A 20,372-nucleotide genomic window follows, 5' to 3' on the forward strand; every position below is an offset into this window, starting at 1 on the left:
ATGTTGATGGGGGTGGGAGAGGAGGAGGGGGTGGAGGGGCTGGAGGAGTTAAAGGTGGTGATGGTGGTTTTGCCTCCTCCTTTTCCTCAGCTAGCATCACCTCTTCCTCAGCCTCAGCTTTCTCTTCCTTCTCCTCTTCCTCCTCATCCTTTTCTTCTTCTTTCTTCTCCTCTCCTTCCTCCTCTAGCTTCTGCTCCTGCTTTTTGCAACAAGGGCCCCCTCCTTGTCCAGATTCAACTCTTCTTGGGGGAGCATCCTGCCAACTTTCCCCATGTCGACCTTGACCCTGACCTGATTCAAGTCCCAAGGACAACTGTCCCATCTTCACTTTTTTGGCCTTTGAAACAAACTTGATCACGAGGGGGAGCCCACCTCGGCCTCTGCCCCTGCCTCCACGGCCTCCTCTCCCAGTCTGTCCTCCACGTTTGGGGGTCCCAGGTCCTGGGCCAGGCCCCTCCTTGCACTTCCAACTGCCAGTTCGGTGTTTTACTGGAACCACAGGAGGTGGGGGTTCAGGTTTAGGGATTGTCACAGCCGCTTCTGCTACCACTACTGCTTGCTGCTTCTTCCGGCAGGGGCCTGCTGGCCTTCCTGGGGGCCGTCCCCGAGACCGACGCGGGGTGGAGGGCTCACATGCCCGGCTTCGGGGGGCTGGGGGTGCCTGGGCCCGCCGGAGAAGTTCAGTCAGTGCCTGCACCATCCGTTCTGTGCCCTCCTCACCCCGTTTCCGGGCAGGGGTCTTTGGGGGGGTAGGTGTCACATCTGATAGGCGAGGAGGAGGAAGAAGGGTCGTCTTATGTTTGCGGCCCCGACCTCGGGGGGCTCGACCTAAAAGGAGAATAGGTGTGGGGAGATGGGTCAAACTAGCCCTGCAGACTGAGGAAGGTGCTCCAGAAGGGCAGAAACTAAGTCCTATTTATCAGTTTCCCCCACAGCCCAGTCTATCCTGGACTCTGAACACAGGACATACTCAGTAACTGACGGAGACTAGCAGAACAGGGAAGAACTGACACAAAGGGCAAGAATAACATTTTTGTAAAGCTACAGAGGTAGAGTTTCCCCCATCACTCACCTCGCTGGGATCGGAGCGCAGAGCGCAGGGAACTGGGGGCCACATCTTCATCTGAATGAAAACCCTGAAACTCCTGATTTAGGGGACCGGGGGTGGAGGGGAGAAACAGCAGTCAGTGCCAAAGCCCTGGTTCCACCTGGGACTCAAGGTATGGAGAAACACCCCCAGCTTACCCCTTAATGTACCTCTGCCTATTTATAAAATAAATGGACTGGAAGGACTTTCCCTACAAATGGAGGCACAAGGTGTTTCTAAACTCCCCTCCCCAGTGCCAGGGGTTCCTGGCCCAGAAGAAAACACAACAGTGTCTCCTCAGGTTAGGCAAGTAAGCCCTACACCAATGGCCAACTTCAACTCAGAACAAATTGGAACCTCCATTTACACCCTTTCAGGCCACAGTTTCTTCCTGAAGATGGGAGTAGGGACACCCAAGGGCAGGAAGGAGCAAGCATCAAATAGTTTATCATATCAGGCTGCACTGAGTCCTCAGGTGATTAATAGGGGTCCCAGCAATACAGTCCACACTCTCTTGCTTTTTCTGAAAGGTTAGGGGAATAAATCCTGAGCTGAACTCAGACCAGGCAGAGTGTCCAGTCTCAGCCTCCCTTTCATTCTTCTTCAACCCGTGTCCCAAGAAGCCCTCCACCACTCTACCTTAAGATCAGCAGAAGAACTGGAGCACTGGTGAAACTAGGGATGTGTCAGAGACTGAGATCCTGGGGGAAAGCCTACAGCTAAGAGCCCAGACTGCTCTAGTCTCTAGTCCACTAAAGCCATGCTGCTGCTGTTGCTGCCGTCGCTGCTGTCAACCACCACTGATTGGGCGTGCAGTCCTCATGGCCTTCTCGCCCACACTTCTACTCCCCTAGTCTTGCTACCAAGAAGGATCAGCCCAAGACACTTCGGCAAGACCTGTCTGGGGCCCAAGAGGCTAGCTGCAGACAGGGCTTCTCTATCCACTTTCAGAGGCCCTATCCACCCAAAGCTCTCTGCAGACTACCTCCTTCCATGCTTGTTCCCAGAAGCCTTTCCTCCACAGAAGCCCTGAAGATCCCACTTGCCCACGCCACCCCAAGGGGGCACCCAGGTCCCTGTAAGCCCCCGGCCTCCGCCCCACCCGGCGCGGGGGACGCCTCCGACTACCTCACCTCATCGTCGGAATCCCCGTCACTGCTCTCCTCCTCTGGCACGCAGCCTCGGCCCGGCCCCGGGCCCCAGCCTCGGCCCCGGCCCCGGCCCCGGCCCCGCTGAACGCGCGGGCCGGCCCACAGGCGGCGGAGCCGGCGCAGGCCCCGGCGGAACCCCAGCAAACGGAGCAGGGCCGTATCTTCCCCAAGCTCGGCTCCGCCCGGCCCCGCCGCGCCGCTGCCGCGCCGCAGAGCTACCCGCACTCTTTCGGCCCCGCTGCCCCGTCCGCCGCGGCCCCCGCCCCCGCCGGAGCCCCGCGGCCGGCCCGGGAAGCGGCCCCGCGCGGAGCCAGGCCCCGGGCAACTGCCGCCGCCCGCCGCCGCCGCCATCTTGGCACCGTGAGAGGGGCCGGGGAGGCGGGGGGGAGGGGGCGGCCCGTGCGCAGGGTCGGGGGGGAGGGGAGCGGAGGAGGGGCGAAGCGGGGCGGCTGCGGCTCACGACAACNCAGGGGGAGGAGGGGGCGGCTCCCGGGTTAGTGAGGTCCAGCGAAATGTGGGTTCCCTTAAGATGGACCGCCTCTTCTCAGGGAGTGGGACTGGGGTAGATGGGGGAGTTGGAGCACGTGGTGGAGAGGGAGCTGGTGCTGGTTCCTGGGGAGCAGGTGGGGAGGTGGCGATGGGAGGTCGTAAAATAGGTGAAACCTCCACCTTTGGGGGCTTGGGAGGGTCTTCATCCATAAATCGTCGGGGTGTCTTGATGACACGGGAGGAGCGGGCACTCACCACAGGCATAATAAACTGCCGGATATTTTTCAGGAAGGTGGTACTTTTGGGGGCCACGGTGGGACTGTCTTCTGAAGGGCCTCCCATGGTGGTAGTGGGGTTTGGAGTGGGAGGAGAAGTACCCTCTGGCCCTGCCCGAGCAGCTTCCCGCTCTGCCCGTTGGCTGGGAGTCAGGGGAGGCCGGCCCCTCTTCCTGGAGCATGTAGCTGGGACTGCAGGAGGTGGGGACTCTTCTCTCTCCTCTGGGACCAGAGGTGGTGGAGGGGATGGTGGGGGAGGGGGAGACATGCGNGGCCTCCTCTCCCAGTCTGTCCTCCACGTTTGGGGGTCCCAGGTCCTGGGCCAGGCCCCTCCTTGCACTTCCAACTGCCAGTTCGGTGTTTTACTGGAACCACAGGAGGTGGGGGTTCAGGTTTAGGGATTGTCACAGCCGCTTCTGCTACCACTACTGCTTGCTGCTTCTTCCGGCAGGGGCCTGCTGGCCTTCCTGGGGGCCGTCCCCGAGACCGACGCGGGGTGGAGGGCTCACATGCCCGGCTTCGGGGGGCTGGGGGTGCCTGGGCCCGCCGGAGAAGTTCAGTCAGTGCCTGCACCATCCGTTCTGTGCCCTCCTCACCCCGTTTCCGGGCAGGGGTCTTTGGGGGGGTAGGTGTCACATCTGATAGGCGAGGAGGAGGAAGAAGGGTCGTCTTATGTTTGCGGCCCCGACCTCGGGGGGCTCGACCTAAAAGGAGAATAGGTGTGGGGAGATGGGTCAAACTAGCCCTGCAGACTGAGGAAGGTGCTCCAGAAGGGCAGAAACTAAGTCCTATTTATCAGTTTCCCCCACAGCCCAGTCTATCCTGGACTCTGAACACAGGACATACTCAGTAACTGACGGAGACTAGCAGAACAGGGAAGAACTGACACAAAGGGCAAGAATAACATTTTTGTAAAGCTACAGAGGTAGAGTTTCCCCCATCACTCACCTCGCTGGGATCGGAGCGCAGAGCGCAGGGAACTGGGGGCCACATCTTCATCTGAATGAAAACCCTGAAACTCCTGATTTAGGGGACCGGGGGTGGAGGGGAGAAACAGCAGTCAGTGCCAAAGCCCTGGTTCCACCTGGGACTCAAGGTATGGAGAAACACCCCCAGCTTACCCCTTAATGTACCTCTGCCTATTTATAAAATAAATGGACTGGAAGGACTTTCCCTACAAATGGAGGCACAAGGTGTTTCTAAACTCCCCTCCCCAGTGCCAGGGGTTCCTGGCCCAGAAGAAAACACAACAGTGTCTCCTCAGGTTAGGCAAGTAAGCCCTACACCAATGGCCAACTTCAACTCAGAACAAATTGGAACCTCCATTTACACCCTTTCAGGCCACAGTTTCTTCCTGAAGATGGGAGTAGGGACACCCAAGGGCAGGAAGGAGCAAGCATCAAATAGTTTATCATATCAGGCTGCACTGAGTCCTCAGGTGATTAATAGGGGTCCCAGCAATACAGTCCACACTCTCTTGCTTTTTCTGAAAGGTTAGGGGAATAAATCCTGAGCTGAACTCAGACCAGGCAGAGTGTCCAGTCTCAGCCTCCCTTTCATTCTTCTTCAACCCGTGTCCCAAGAAGCCCTCCACCACTCTACCTTAAGATCAGCAGAAGAANGGCTGGGCCGGCCACGCGCAGGGCACCACGGGAGCGGGAGTCCGGGGCCGGGCGGCCGTCACCCTCAGACCGCACCTGAAGAGAGCACAGACCCTGCGTCCGGGCCGTAGAGGGGCTAGGCGCAGGGGCCTCCGGGAAATGTAGTCCAGACGCCTTGCTCCTTCCGCCGGCGGCTCGGACGCGAGAGCTGAGAATACGGGGTTCCCGACTGGGACCCGGAAAGCCAGTTCCCCGTCTCCGGGAGGTGTGGTCCGCGCCCCAGACTCCTCCCATTGTTCTTGTCGGAGCCAGCGGTCCGAATGGACTACCACTCCCAGGGTGCCGCGGGCTTCAGACCCTGGGAACCCGGCAGACGCTGGCAAATGAAGTTAGCCAGTACGGGAGGCGTGGGCTGGAGAAGGGGCGGCAGCAGAGGATTAGTTTCAGGTCTAGGAGCGACTCGGGAGCCGTTCCGTCGGTGTTGAGACACGATGTTGTGCGCTCAGGGAGAGGAGACGAGTAACCGAAAGCAGAGCCGGAGCATGTGCTTCTTTCCAGTTCTGGGCCGGGCGCGCCCAGATCAGTCAGCGCACCGTGCATTGCTGTGGATGGAGCCAGTGCCTCCGATCTCACCCCGACCCCTGCAAGACCTGACGTGAAGTTTGCCGGGATGCCGGGCCCTCATGGCCAATGGCCTCTGTGGGAGGCCCAGGAACCCGGAGAGATGGAGAAAGTGTCGGTCCCGCTGGTTAGCACAGCCACCAGGGGGCGCTACAAGACAAGGGACTAAGCTGGGGGGGGGGGCCGAAACACGGACTGAAGCCTGCGCTCGGCTTTCCTGTCCAGACCAGAGAGCACAGGAAACTCTTTATTATGGTGATAAAATCAACAGTCCCCATACAGTTAGTCCTCACTCGTGCGAATTTCAGCCCACAGGAGCTCGCTGACCCAGGCTTCTGTAACCCGCAATCATCCGGGAGAGGGCTCTCGGCTCCTGTCCTGCGGCGCTTCTGAAGTCAGATTTGCTAAATCTAATTGGATTCGTCTGAGGCCAAAGGACCTACCAACACACCGTCAGGTGGTGGTGGAGGGGGCACTACCAGGAGAGGTGGAGGCCTGGGACGGCCTCGAGGATGAGGAGGAGGAAGAGTAGAGGAAGGTGGAGCGTATGGTCCATCCGGGCGGGAGCTGGCTGGGCGAGTGGCCGCGCATGTGCGCCTGCATGGAGGCCAGGCTAGGGCAGCCGGCCCCGCACAGAGGGCAGCGGTAGGGAGCAGCCCCGTGTGTCCGCAGGTGCTTGGTCATGGCAGAGAAGTCCCGGGAGCGCTGAGGACAGAGGCTACAGGAGAAGGGTTTCTCTCCTAGGGCAGAGGGAGGGGGAGGCCATTTAAGGAAGGAACAGGGGACGAAGGCTGACCAAGCCTGGGGTACATTGGGCGACGAGGCTAGGGAATTGCGCCGGAGCCGGAGAGAGGGACCCAGGAGTGGGTAGACCGACGGTAGGGAAGGATGCCGACAGCTTCACACTGGGCTGGGCGCCCATACCTGTGTGGACTCGGTAGTGCGTCTCCATCTGATGCTTGAGTGCAAACCTCTTTCCACAGACAGAGCAAGAATAGGGCCGAGACCGAGCAGGAGGCGGGGGAGGGTGTTGGCGAGATGGGCAGCCTGCCGTGCCCTCATGACCCATACAGGTTGTCCGGGAGCCTGTGTGGACAGAGAAGTCAGAGCCGGGCAGGGCCAGGAATTCCATAGTCTTAACACCTGGGCAAGAAATCAGTAGGTCCAGTGGGGCTGAAGCAAAAATGCCCTCACCCTACTCACCTGTGCGCTCCTGCCCAGAGTCTTCCATCTCCCCAGGGCTGACCTGCACAGGGCCCTGGGGGAGGGAACCTAAAGGGAGCAGAGTGAGGTGGGGGTCCCTGCTCAGGTCAGGCCTGGGACCCAGCCCCGGGGGAAGAGACCAGTGTGTGCAGGACAGTGAGGGGCTTACCTGGGGTAGGGCTGGAGGAAGCCAACTGATTCTGACTCCAGAACCCTTTAGGGCTGTTCAGGGTCAGAGGGATCCTGGGGGACAGGGCAAGGAAGAATTATAGCCATAGAAAGACCTGGGAGCCTGGTCAACACTGGCCCCTTCCCGAACCCTCACGGCTTGACCCTGGTTGCTCCTGTGGTGGGAATTTCTTGGCCCAATACTGGTTTAGGAAATATAGAGATAAGAGGTATGGTACCCCTCATCCATCACTGCTACCTTTCTTGCACCACTCCCTCCCAGACTAGAGTCTTCCACTAGGCCCTTCACTCACCTCTGGTTCCAAGGCCAGACCTCCTGCCAGGTTCCAGTGCTGGGTGTGCTATGGGAGAAGGGAGTGCCATATCTGGGCGGCCACAGCAAGATGCTCCACAGGGCAGGCTGGTCCTCCCCCAACCAAGGGGCCTCGGCCCACCAAGGCTTGGGGATGATGCTGGTTTGGAGGGAACCTGCTGGGGGAAGGGGACTAGGGAACCCCCGAAGACTTTCCTCAGAGCCCCCTGTTCTCTCTGTCACCCTCACGACCACTCCTTGCTCTCTATCTGCTCCCTGGTAGTCAACAGGGATTTGACTGAGTTTCTTCTCTGATCTCATCTCCCCCTGACCTTCTGGTATTGCTCTTGTCATCTCAGAGTACTCTATTGGTGGTTTGTGCCTGTGCAATGTCTCCTGTTCCCTCCCACCAATTCTAAAAAATTTCTTTGGTTTTTGCATCTCTCCGAGCCCCCACAGTCCTCTTTCTGAATCTGAATCCCTTGTGGGTTTCTCTGGCTCCTCCTGATGTTTCTTCAGCCCTTCATCCAGTTCTTCAGCCTTGTCCCTTCGAGCCCTCCTGCATGCCTCTTCCAGGGCCTGCACCCCCAAAGCCCTGGCTGCTTCCTCAAGAGGCCTCAGCTCCCCAGGCTGCAGCTCTACATTCTCCCCATAAACAAAGCTCAAAAGCTGGGCAAAGGTGGAAGGGCTGATGCCTTCTACCAGAGCCCACTGGCCCCTGCAGCCCAGCTGCTGGCTCACACCTGCTAGTACCAGGCTGTGTGCAGGGAACTCCTGGTCTCCTACGGTGATCATGGTATCACATAGTGCTGGCCGGAGCCTGGCTGCTAGCTGGACCAACCGATCAGAGCCATATGGGCTGAACAGTCTTGTTGCGGGGAGGGGCATTTTGCCTTGCCTTGGATACCAATCTTAGGGATTCTTAGAGAAAGACCACAATGTGGGGTCCTTGGCAGAAAGGGGAGGGAGATACGGCATATTCTCAAGCCTGTGGAGGGGAGGGGAGAAAGAATGAGTTTTTGGTCTTTGATCAGAGTTCTCTCTTCTGAATAGACCAAATAAGCTAACCCAAGAGAGGACCTAAACTTATCCAAAGTCATTACAGGAGCCAGTGGTGAAAATGTGGTGGTAAGAGAATGGAAACAGTAAGAACCAGGGCTGGGATTGTGGCTCAGTGGTAGAGTGCTCGCCTAGCGTGTGTAGGGCCCTGGATTCGATCCTCAGCACCACATAAAAAAAGATAATAAAGGTATTGTGTCCAACTACAAGTAAAAAATAAATATTAAAAAAGAGAGAGAGCCAGAGAATTAACAGTTGTGGGTTTAAGACTAGTATAGGAAGCAATCTCTGGCTTAAGAATAGTCATCATGGATACTTCTGCAGAGGAAGACCTCCAAGCTGACTGAGCTTTCCTCATTCTAGACAAAGGGATCACCAAAGAACAGTCAACCCTGGCATTTAGGAATACAAAGACACAATTTCACAGGAGAGCTTAGAAAGCTAGTAGGTCCTCCCCAGACATACCTGAAAGCCAGAGAGGGCAGCAAGACAGTGGTCATGGCTGCAGGAGGGTCAAAGACATCCCTCAATCATCTCCCTGAGGCTGAAGCTTCTAGAATACATCTTTGGAGGAGGAACTGGAAGAGACTAAAGACTCCCATCCAGTGGGTTAAGAATGCAGATTCAGGAGCCAGAGAGAGAAGGCTCCTGACCCGGTGATAGAGTAGGGTTTTGGAGAAGACTTTGGTGCCTGAGAAAGTGAGAGAAAGGGAATGGAAACTATAGAGAGAGGAGGCTATTCTCTCCCAACATGAGGGTAAGGAGATGGTTTCATTTTGTTTCTCATAAGTCAAAAAGTGAAAAATAGAAAGAACTGTACAAGTCACATCAAAACCACCATATGGGCTCTTTTCTCTTTTTTGCCATACTAGGGATTGAATCCAGGGGTGCACTATCAACTGAGCTACATCTCCCCCACTTTTATTTTTAAATTTTGAGACAGAATCTCACTGAGTTGCCCAAGCTGGCTTTGAATTTGTGATCTCCTGACTCATCCTCCCAAGTAGCTGGGATTACAGGCATGCAATAAGGCTCCTGGCTCCATCATATTGACTTTTAAGAAGAGAACTGAGAACTCAGATACAAACAGAAACACAGCTTAGAGGCCAGCCAATACACCAGTCCTGGGTGCAGGTTCTCCATAAGGACCCTTGTAGAAGAGAGAGTTATGACTTGGATGCCTCAGGGAAGTTACAGGTTGGTAAGAAGTAGACAGGAAGAGGGGTGTAATGGGAGGAAAGCCTCAGCTGGGGAAAGGTATCCACTCACCGGTTGTGTCTGCCTCCTGACACCACATGCTCTGAAATGCTGTTGGGGATGCTGCCCCCCCCACCCCCGAGTTAGCCCCGCCCCTGACTTCAGTCCTCCATTGGATGCCCCAAGTATCAGTCTGCCATAGTCCCCCAAGAGGGTGTGGCTTTATGCCTCTGCTTTACCCTGCAGGGGAGAGATGGCCCTTGTACTTCCAGAACCCAGCCTCTTAACGTCCTGTCTCTTCATTTCTGAACTCTTAAGAGTCACAGAAGTGAATCTCTGGCAATGAGGACTTTGGAATAATCTGATTTGCACTTAAGTATCATCTCTGCCCTTTACTAGTTGAGTCAACTTGGGCAAGTCACCTCTTTGAGCCTCAGTTACCTCATCTGTGAAATAAGGATAATCTCTGCTTGCCTCATTTGAAGATGAAATGGCTTGAATATGAAAGTGGTTTATAGGTAATAGCACCATGCAGATGATATTAGTTCCCTTTCTTGGAGGTGGCATAGTAGCTGAAAACTCTTCTATCTCAGAAATAAAAAAGGGATGGAAACATCTGGATTTCAAGGAGAGAAGGAAGGAGGGCCAAAAGCATGCCTCTTCCCTCTCCCTGGCTTAGTACTGGGAAGCCTCACTTGCTCTATGGGAATGAACTCTGTCATCTGGGCCACCACTGGGGACTGGATGTGTGTGTGACTCAGATCCTCCCACAAAGCTCTGCAAAGGGGTAACCCCAGGAACAGCCTGTGGTGGTCTTCGAAGAGAAAATCTTCTTTTCTTGGGCTGATGACAAATGACATTTCTCTGAAATCAGAACCCTCTTTCATTTCCTGCCCTAGAGGTCAAGGTCCCTGGAGATTTCCCCTCCTTTCATACTTAAGCACTTTTTAGTGTGGGGAAGAGAAAAAGGCCTGAGAGGTTCAAATTTCTTTTTTTTTTTTAATATTTATTTTTTATTTTTATTTATTTTTTTTTTTAGTTTTCGGCGGACACAACATCTTTGTTTGTATGTGGTGCTGAGGATCGAACCCGGGCCGCACGAATGCCAGGCGAGTGCGCTACCGCTTGAGCTACATCCCCAGCCCTCAAATTTCTTTTTAGTTTGTTTCCTATAATTCCATTATCCCTGATCCCATAGCAAATTTTTCATTCATTCAACAAATGTTGGTAAAATATTTATGGTGTGTGTCTGGCATATCATATACATGCAATAAATAAGTAGAAGATAAACAAGTCAGGCATTGGTAGTTTGCTCTAGTGACAAGACATAGTCTGATTCCCCCTAACATCTCCTTTAGATCCTGGTCCCCTCCACCCAAATACTGTCTCTAAGTTCCCCTTTTTCCCTTTGACTCCAGGATCCTAAAATGTTCAGAGTACTCTCCTATTCTCTCTTCCTCAATATCTAAAATACCTTCCATCTCATTCTAGCTTGGGTACAGGCAGGTATTAATTCTTCCTAGATCAGACAGGGTGTGTCAGTGGGTGAGGCTGGTGGAGGGGCACCAGGGTGGGGAGAGGGGAAGATGAGTCAGAGTGAAAGGGAACATGCAAATGGGCATGTGGTATTCACCTGCTACTCTGAAGCTTGAGTATTTTCCATTTCCGAGCTCATATCACCACCACACCCAGGGACACATTAGACACCCATGTAAAAGACATAAAACATCCTTCTGATATGTATATGAAGACAGGGAAACACCCTTCTTCCAACACAGAAATACAAGTTCTTAAAGTCCGGGAAGAAGTGGAGAAAGCCACCAGGAAGAAGCCCCCAAGTATAACAGGAAAGGTTCAGGGGTCTGGGAGATGAGCTCATGACCATATGGTCCCCTCCATCATGTGCCTGTGACTCAGCTGCCCTACTAGCACTGTTTGCTCATTGATGATCAAGAGTTGGAGACTGTGTTCAAAGGGCAGCAACCTCTGTAAAACCAAATGCAGTTGACACGGAGTGTCAGTGGGCTTTCAAGGGAATCTAAAAGCGAGGAGAGAAAGGGAAGGGGACTCCCCACTGGGTGAACATAAACCCCCAAGAATGGGAAACCCCATCTTGCCTCCCATTTAGGGTCTACCCCATCTAAGGATATCCCCTTAGCACCTCCTTAGAGGAATCCTCAGGGCCCTCTGCACCTCATGCTTGTGATACTCTAGGCCCTTCTCTGACCTCTTACTACATTTTTTTTTTCTGTACTGGGAATTGAATCCAGGGGTGCTTTACTGACAAGCAATAACCCCAGTCCTTTTATTTATTTATTTTGTATTTTGAGACAGGGTCTCACTAAGGTGCCCAGGGCTGACCTCAAATTTGCAATCCTCCTGCCTCAGCCTCGTGAGTAGATGGAATTACAGGCATGTGGCACCATGCCCAGCTTCTCCCCCTACATTCTTGGTAATGCAGTCTAAGCCATCCTGCACTAAGTAGTGATAACAGATGCAAATAGCACTTTGACTTGGTAGGGACACTGCTGATTTATTATTCTTGGATGTTCTCCCCTCTCTGGTCTCAAAAACCTTGCCCACCTTCCACTTCCCAGGCTGACTCAGTAGGTGACACTCAGGAGATATCGCAAGAATGTATTGTCCCCCTGGGATAGAGGAAGGAAACCGCAGGTTAGGAGGACATGAGCCTGTATCATGGCAGAGTAAAGTAGACAGGAAATATTAGGGTAGGTCATATTGAAAAAGAACTTGTGGAAAAGGGGTATGGTTTTTTGCTTCTGTTCTTTTCAATATTCAGATGACCAAGTCAAGTTTGAAGTCTGGTAGTTTTTATTCTGATAGATTTGACCAATGAGACAATAGGGGGAAATGTGTGAAGTGCTCAGTGCACAGCCTGGCTGCAAAATCAGAACTTTCCAGAAATCTTGGATCATAAGCTTCTTCAGGCACAACCCAGCTTGATGTAACAATGTCAACACAGCAATAAAAATATTGATTCTATTTAAATACTATAATTAAAATTAGATCATCAGATTAAGCCCTGGAGCTGAGCATGGTGGCACATGCCTGTAATCCCAGCAACTCAGGAGGCTGAGGCAGGAGTATTGCAAATTTGAGGCCATCCCTGGGCAATGTAGTGAGACCCTGACTCAAAACAAAAAAACAAAAAGGCCTGGGGATATAGCTCAGTGGCAGAGCTCCCCTGGGTTCAATTCCCATTACCAAATAAATAAATAAATGCCCTGGATAATTATTTATTTTATGAAAATGTTCTCCCCCACCTTTTTTTTTTCCCAGAGCTGGGTATCAAACCAGGACTTCATGTGTGCTAGGCAAGCACTCTACCCATGAGCCATATCCCCAGCCAAATGTTCTCCCTTTATCTCACGTATTTTAAATATTGATCCCACTCCCCAAACCAAGCTGAACAAGATTCAATTTAGAAAAACTCTACTAGGAAAAATTCTTCTCAGAAACACACCTCTTTCCACAATTCAAGGTGATGAAAGCCCTTTTATATAGATAAAGGCCAATTATTCAAATCCAACACGAACTTTCAAGATATTTGCTCTTTCTAGATAAGTGTGCTCAACATGTATCAGAGAAGACACACAATGGGGTGAATTTGTTCCTTCCTTTAAACAGGTGCACTACATTACCCAAGAACCACATATATAGTCATACCCAGGCAAATTGAATCAAGGTCATAGAGACCCTATCATAGCGCACCTTTTGTGGATTAAATGGAAAACAAACTAGGCTTGAAGCCAGAAACTTAGGGTCCACTGCATTCTCATAGTGGATGGCTATTCTTTAGTAATAGTATTGTACCCAGTACTTGGTACCAGTACTTAAACTCAGGCAGAAAGCCCAGCTCTGATATCTTTTGGTTTTGTCCTTTCCCATAAGCTGAAAAATTCAAGGGCATCTAGGAAGTGCCCACATGGAAACTGAAAGCACCCCCCACCAGCCGTGAGATCATGATCTGGGTATCCAGGGCCTGAAATTTAACACTAAAGTGGGCATTCATGGCCTACACGGGCCTCAACTCAGGTCCATTCAGGAGAGGACTGTGTGGCTGACATTTGCACCTTGGGTTCTGATTGTGTGTGAGGGGGGATGTAGAGCAAGCTTGGATGTGCAAACTAGTATGTGAGACGCCATGAGGTGTAAGCCAATACAAAATGTGGGAAGAATAGGGGAATATTTAGTTTTTGCCCATTCCCCATAAATAATACAGGAACCTATTTTATTCAAATTGGTCTTAAACTCTTCGGGGTGGGGGCTCCATCCAACTGAGAATGTAAGCCATAGGACCAACCCATTACATTAGAAAAGTGTAGACATTCATACCATTTTACATATGAACAAATGACAACAAATTCCAGATTGTTCTGAATCCCATGCCTGAATGGGGTAAATATTCCTTTAGCTTATCCTTACAGCCCTTTTTGCACCGCCCGCCCCCATACACACATGTATACAAATTTTCCTTATTTCCAGGAACAAACAGACCCCTGAAGTCCACTCATATACTGCCTACCCCCTGCATCCCCATCCATGGGTATATACAAAAGTACTCTGAAAGCTATACCACCATTGAACAGCTGAATGAAATTAGATACTGACACCATGCCCCATGAATATAAAAAGATGATTAATACAGACAACCTGGGTGATTTCCTGAAGATCAGACTATCTCACACACTTCTTATGCTCTAGGACAATACCCCTGCACCTGCCTCTTCTTACAACCTGATATCTTCTGGAAATGACCAGAAAGAACATGGGGAAGAGTGGGCATGAGACTGAAAAGCCCCCCAAAACACCTATTCCCATTGTATCTAGAACTACCACAGGGCAATAATAATTCATTCAGGACAATCAGCTTGGCTAGGATTCAGAGGCTTCCTTCCCAGAACCTCCATAGGATCTCTTCCCTAATCTCCTGGCTACATTGTTCAACCCAGACCCAATATTGGAAAGTCTGCCAAGAGAACCTCAAATCACAGTCCAGAAACCCTCTAGAAATCCTTGGAACCACAGGTTCCCAGCACAGCCTGGGCGCAATAATGACCCTTGACAATTTCCCAGTGGACTTTCAACCTCACTAACACTCACTCCTTGCCCAGGCTGGGCCCCCAAACCCCAGAAAACCTCCCAAGTACACACTAGTTTTCATCTTTTAGCCAGTGACTACATAATCTTCGAAAAACTACAGGCCTCCACTCTTAGTTGCTAGGTCCACACTCAGCCCAGAGACTCCAGACAACTTCTCACTGTCCAGATACCATACTTCAAAGTCAGTGAACTCCCAGAACACACTTACAAATGCAGGCTGGCCTCAGGGACATGGACCAACTCAGAGGGCATGCTAGCTTGACTTTGTCCCAGCGTAGGTCCCACAGTGCCCAGAAGCCCCCACGTTCAGCCTTTCCAGGACAGAGGAAGGCCCAAAGGAACCAACTTTCTCTACCCTCACTTCCGATCCTTAAAGGGGACACTCAAGTCCCCTGACTCCAGTTTTGCCAAGTGCCAGGTCGAAGGCCAAAGACAAAGGATTTTTTGCTTTTTTTTTTTTTAATCCACGGCACTCACCAACTCAGACCGTGTTCCTTCTCCCCATTCAGGGTAGCGTAAGCCCAAGTGACCGAGTGACCGTTAGAAAGAGCTGAGCAGCGCGAGGCCAAGAGCTGGTGCCCAGAGCTCTATGAGCCTGGATCCCGAAGCGGGCGCTGATTGGTTGCAGCGTCAGCCGCGCTCTCTTTCTTGGCTCGTTCGGGATGAGAGCACTAAACAGTTGGGAGGCACCTAGGACAGCGCCACTTCTTCGAAGCTGATTGGCTGTGGAGCTCATGCGGATAAGCAGATCCTTGACTCTGACTGGTCCAGGGGTTTAAGCTTCGCGCCTCTAAGGCTGAGATCTCATTTGTCTTCCAGCCCATCGCTAGAGTTGATTGGCTATGGAGTTTGCCCTTTGCCACCATCTGTGAATTGGGCCCTGAACCCCCTTCACCAGAATAACCTTGAGGCTCTTTGGGCAAGAGCTTAGAGAAACCACCACCTTTCTTGCTTTTATCCTGCTATCCAGAGTGGCTTTGTTGTTGGCGGCGGCGGGAGGTGGGGGGATGGGTACCGGGGATTGAACTCAGGGCCACTCAATCACTGAGCCACATCCCCAGCCCTATTTTGTATTTTATTTAGAGACAAGATCTCACCGAGTTGCTTAGAGCCTCTCTGTTGCTGAGGCTGGCTTTGAACTCGCGATCCTCCCCTGCTGAGCCGCTGGGATTACAGGCCTAAGTGGCTCTTGTTTGCAAACCTCCTACAATCTGTGGAGATTAACACTCTATATAAGCGTGAGGGGGTGTGTAGGCTGCTTCCACGTTTGATTGGCTGGGAGGCCAGGATTCAGAAGCCGGTGGTGGCTCCCGTTTCCCGCCAATTCCCCTGCCCCACTGGTGATTGGCTGCACAACTCACCCTGCCTCAACCGGAAGTATTCGGGAGCAGGAAAGACACAAGACCGGACAGCGCCTTGACCGGTGATTGACTTAGATACTCTCACTACAATTCTCCCTGACTCGACTCCCTGCAGAGCCAGGATTAACTATGTACTGCAGGTACCAGCCATCCACCACACCGTAGCCCGCTGTGCTGCCCCAACATTAAATGGCCAGAGGACTTCCGCCCAGCCATAGCTTTTGGTGCTGACAAGTCGCTAGCTCGCACCACGCCAATCTCCCGCTGCCAGCTGACTGCACTTTCCTTGCACAAGCCAGATGCGGTTGCACCACTGATTGGCTGGCACCAGTCTCTTCTAAGTTTGCCCTCGGACACATCCAATGAGACGCGAGGGCGCTGTAAAGAGGCGGGCATTGCTCTGCCGGTGCCACTTCTGATTGGTCCGAAGGCTCACTCTTCTCTCTTGATTGATCAGCGTGTAGGAGGGAGCGGGAGGTGGGCCCAACGGTTTCAGGCCGTTTTTAGAGCTCTGCTGCGAGCTCAGCAAGGGTTGCGGGCGCCTCCCTGCGGGCGGCTGCTAGAGGAACTAGGGTTAGGAGGAATGGGAACGGGCAAGAAGACTCCCTTGAGGAGGGCAACACGGTAAGGACCTGGGTCAGTAGCCAGAGCCTTGAGTGGCGACAGAGACACCCGAGAAGACTTCCCAGCCCGAGAGGGAGCAGAAACCTCAATGAGTACAACCTTCGTCGCGATCGTCGCGGTGGTAGTAGTAGCAACCGCAACTCGCGTTATGGAGCCCTTCCCACGCACCGCTCTTTGCGCGTCATCTCGTTGAATCTTTCCAAACAAACCCGTAAGGGAGACTATTGCTATGTGGGTTTAACCTCAGAGGCTCAGAAAGCTGAAGTCATTTGTCTCAGGTCACACAGCGAATATGAGCATTGCTTGAACCCTGTTCTGGTGAGGGTCCAGCCTTTGAGCCACACTATTGAGTAGGGTTGATCTTGTGGGTCTGATGTGGTCACATGGTTCCTGCCTGGTTTGCCTCATCTACAAATGAAAGGTTTTTTGTTTTTGTTTGTCTTTTGGATTTGGATCTGAACCTGAAGAGTCTGCATATTTTCAAGTCCTCGAATATTTGAGAAAATTAATTGGCATTGTAAAAAAGATTATTTTTAAAAATCAAGGCTGGAAGAATAGCTCAGTGGTAGAATTCCTGTCTAATTTGTGCAGGGCCCGGGGGTGGGGTGGGGGGGAGTCGACTGTATAATATCTTTGCCACTTATTTTACACTTAAACTGAACCAGGCTGGGTTTAAATGCTTTACCTACATCATCTGATTGAATCCTTGTAGCAAATTCTAATAGGTATTTACTGTTATTATTCTCATTTTGCAGATATGAAAACTGAGACTGAGAGAAGAAACTGATTGTTCCTAAGATCTCACTAAGAGGAATGTCAGAGCTCGATCAGAGCTCGAATTTGAATAGGCCTGTTCTTCTTACTCCAGACCTCAGCTCCTAACCGTTCATATATAATATCCGAACAGCTACAGTGTCCAGAGTGCAGACACACATGCTCCTGGGGAATACTCACAGCCGCCCTGAGAAGTGCTGATAAGACTCTTTGGGCTCACCAAGATAATGTTAGCTAGGTCATATAGTTCATCTAAGGCTGAACAAGGAGTAGAATGTCACATGACCTTCCGAAGCCAAACCTGAGGGTTAATCACTTCTCCTACTTCCCATTAGACAGATAAAGAAACACACCCTGGCAGGGCGCCCTAGAGCATGCCTGTAATCCCAGTGGCTCCAGAGGCAGAGACAGGAGGATCAGGAGTTGAAAGCCAGCCTCAGCAATTTAGCTAAGCGCTAAGCAACTCGGTGAGTCTATAAAATACAAAATAAGGCTAGGGATGTGAGAACCTGAGAAGAAATCAGCTGGAATGCAGCTCCAGATTTTTCTGACTCAATTGATCATCCCCTGAGCCACCATACTTCCAGGAAGTACTTGTCTGATAGATTCCTAGGTGGAATCAGTTGAGTTCTAACCCAGTCAAGCTTATTTATAAACTGAGTTCATGTGGTCCCAATTTTGGCCCTAAAGGTGTTTGAGGGTGTATTTACAATGGCTTCTCATTGAGAAGCCCTAATGATAATTTCTAGTTTATTGAACCCTTTTTGTAGACTAGGTAAGGTAGGAAGTATAAGGCATTGTATTATCTCACTGATTTCCCATAATAATTTTAGTACATAGGGATTGTTACTGTCCCCATTTTATAAGTGAAGAAACTGAAAGCCAGGGAGGGATTCTATGTAGCGTTCCTGTATTTACAGAGCCAGAAAATGATGGAGCCTGGAAGGGAACACAAAGAATCCTACTCCAAAGTCCTCAAATTTACATTCAGCACCGGGCTCTGGTAGGGTGGAATAGGATGGGTTGTCAGCTTGGTTCTGAGGTTTGAATTGCAGGATTTGTAGAGTTAGTTGTCTAGAAAGTGGAGTAACAGTTATTGCTTATTGAGCACCCAATCCATGCCAGACTCTATTCTAAACTTTAATATAGCCCAAGAATCATAGGAGGGGGCTGGGGATGTGGCTCAGTGATGGAGTGCTTGCCTGGCACATGTGAGGCACTAGATTCGATCCTCAGCACCACATAAAAATAAAATAAAGGTATTAAAAAAAATCATAAGAGAAGCTGTGGTTAATTAGATGGATGCTGGATCCAAATCTGCCTGTATTCATATCCTGGTCCTGCTACGCATTAGTTGTAAGACCTTTGGCTAGTTACTTAATTCATGGACCTGAATTTCCTGAACTATAAAATGGGGATAATAATAGTACATACCTATCAGAATAGAGAGAATCAAAAGAAGTAATAGAACAGTGAAATCTCTTCTCAACTGTCCTGGAAACTGTTGTTTCCTTGCAATCCACTACTTTGACTCTGCTCTAGACCCTGAAAATTAAAGCTGATATCTGCCTTCTCAGAAGAGGTAGCAAGTAGAAGGCCCTAACCCAGGAGTGAACTTAGTATGTTTGAGATTCAGTAAGAAGTCCATCTGGAGCCAGGCAGTTGATTAAGACTCAGGAACTCAGCTCAACTGCACAAGTGTTCACAGCATATTTAGAAATAACTGTACTTTACAAAGCAGAAAGGAATTTCACTAAGTTCACTAAGCTTTGATCTCTGGAAAAACCAAAGGCCATGATTATTGAGGCTCAGCAACCAAGATTACACAGGGATTTAGAGGTGAAACTTAGAATTCAGGACTTGAAGCACCTTGAAGCCCATGTGTAGGCATCAAAAGATTTGCATTTACTTAAATACTAACCTCCATAGTATATGTCGGCCACATTGAGCCCTGGAGAAGACCCAGCCCCTGCCTTCACAGATTTCACCTAGTCTGCAGATAGAAAAAGGAAATCGAGTACAACAGGGAATCACATTTGACAGTGCTTTAGAGGATGGGCAAGGTGCTATATGATCAGAGGACAAGTGGAATGAACAGTGTGGGCACCAATAAAAATGCAGAAAATTGCTTTGTATGTTGGCAGAGAAAGTGGGAAAAGCAGGTATAGGGAGGAATCTGATGTTCACAAAGTGAAGCTGGAGCAAGTACTAAAAGGCCCAGAGGAAACCCTTGTGACGTACAGACACTATTGCCAGACCCTGCATAACTTCTCCCAGCTGGAGGCCTGGAAAAAGATGGCTGCCCTAGCAAGGGCCTCCCCAAGAAGCAAAGTGGTATGCACGTGACTCCGCCAGAAGCTTGCTAGGCAGACTCTGGGACCCAAGTGACAGAAGTGTCGTAGGGCACTCCTCCCTGGGGAAGCACAGATTTGGCTTGACCTTCTGCCCAAGGATCTTTGATTCTGTAGCCTCAGATGGGACTTTTACGCATATGAAGTAGTAATTTATGAAAACCGAAAATAAAAATAGCAAAAGGAACCAGGCGAGGTGGTGCATGCCTGTAATCCCAGCGGCTCAGGAGGCTGAGACAGGAGGATTGTGAGTTCAAAGCCAACCGCAGCAAAAGCGAGGTGCTAAGCAACTCCAGTGAGACTCTGTCTCTAAATAAAATACAAAATAGGGCTCAGTGGTTTGAGTGGCCCTGAGTTCAATCCCCAGTAAAAAAAAAAAAAAAAAAAAAAAAAGCAAAATAATAATGTTAACTACCCAGATCTTAACCCTTTCAGGGGTTGGAGGGATAGCTCAGTTGAAGAGTGCTTGCTTAGTGCTTGCCTTATCTGGGGTCAATCTTCAGTGCTAGCAAAAAAAAAAAAAAAAAAACAAGAAAGAACAGGAAAGAAAATGATACATTTTGTGAAATACCTTGAAAGAACCTTAATATTTTTTTAAATTTCTAGCATTTTATAATATTTTTTTTACAATTTGCTTTTTCATTCATTGCATAATATACCTCCCCTAAGATCACAGCATTTATAGTTTTGTAAAAGTGCTATAATTTATAAACTATTCTTGTTGGATCACTAAGTTATGTCCAGTTTTTCACTCATAAGGAAGGCTGCAGTTTTATATCTTTGTACATATCAATGATTATTTCCTTTGTATAAATGCTTAGATTTCCTAGTTCAAAAGCTATGCAGATTTTAATGCTTTTGATGGTTATTGGTAAAATATGCTGATTTAATATGCATTGAAAATATGACAGTTTAAGCCCTACACAAAGTCCCAGACGAAGCCAGGCGTGGTGGCACATGCCTGCAATCCCAGC

At 50.6% G+C, this 20,372-nt stretch overlaps 2 protein-coding genes across 4 annotated transcripts in view; both read right to left on the reverse strand.

The window, feature by feature from the left end:
- Kmt2b (lysine methyltransferase 2B) overlaps positions 1 to 2,604 on the reverse strand; it is a 20,978-nt gene extending 18,374 nt beyond the window's left edge. The window contains exons 1-3 of the mRNA XM_048791260.1: positions 2,221 to 2,604; positions 1,073 to 1,145; positions 74 to 828 (exon numbers count right to left, since the gene is read on the reverse strand). Coding sequence (XP_048647217.1) covers positions 74 to 828; positions 1,073 to 1,145; positions 2,221 to 2,589 — 1,197 coding nt within the window. The 5' untranslated portion in view covers positions 2,590 to 2,604. The remainder of the gene's footprint in view (positions 1 to 73; positions 829 to 1,072; positions 1,146 to 2,220) is intronic.
- A 2,853-nt stretch (positions 2,605 to 5,457) lies between these two features.
- Positions 5,458 to 9,290, reverse strand: Zbtb32 (zinc finger and BTB domain containing 32). 3 transcript variants are annotated; one of them, XM_015497257.2, is made up of 6 exons: positions 9,237 to 9,290; positions 6,910 to 7,896; positions 6,597 to 6,670; positions 6,428 to 6,496; positions 6,149 to 6,310; positions 5,458 to 5,964 (listed from the first exon to the last, which is right to left on the reverse strand). In XM_015497257.2, the coding sequence occupies exons 2-6, from the start codon at positions 7,794 to 7,796 to the stop codon at positions 5,678 to 5,680; spliced, it is 1,479 nt and encodes a 492-aa protein (XP_015352743.1). In that variant the 5' UTR covers positions 7,797 to 7,896; positions 9,237 to 9,290; the 3' UTR covers positions 5,458 to 5,677. The 3 variants fall into 3 exon arrangements, with proteins under 3 accessions (XP_015352743.1, XP_048647124.1, XP_048647123.1); XM_048791167.1 differs by lacking the exon at positions 9,237 to 9,290 and adding an exon at positions 8,433 to 9,230 and having other exon boundaries at positions 6,910 to 6,957; XM_048791166.1 differs by lacking the exon at positions 9,237 to 9,290 and adding an exon at positions 8,433 to 9,230.
- Between the last annotated feature and the right edge of the window lie 11,082 nt (positions 9,291 to 20,372).

Source organism: Marmota marmota, unplaced genomic scaffold (genome assembly GCF_001458135.2).
Source record: "Marmota marmota marmota unplaced genomic scaffold, marMar, whole genome shotgun sequence".
NCBI lineage: Eukaryota > Metazoa > Chordata > Mammalia > Rodentia > Sciuridae > Marmota > Marmota marmota.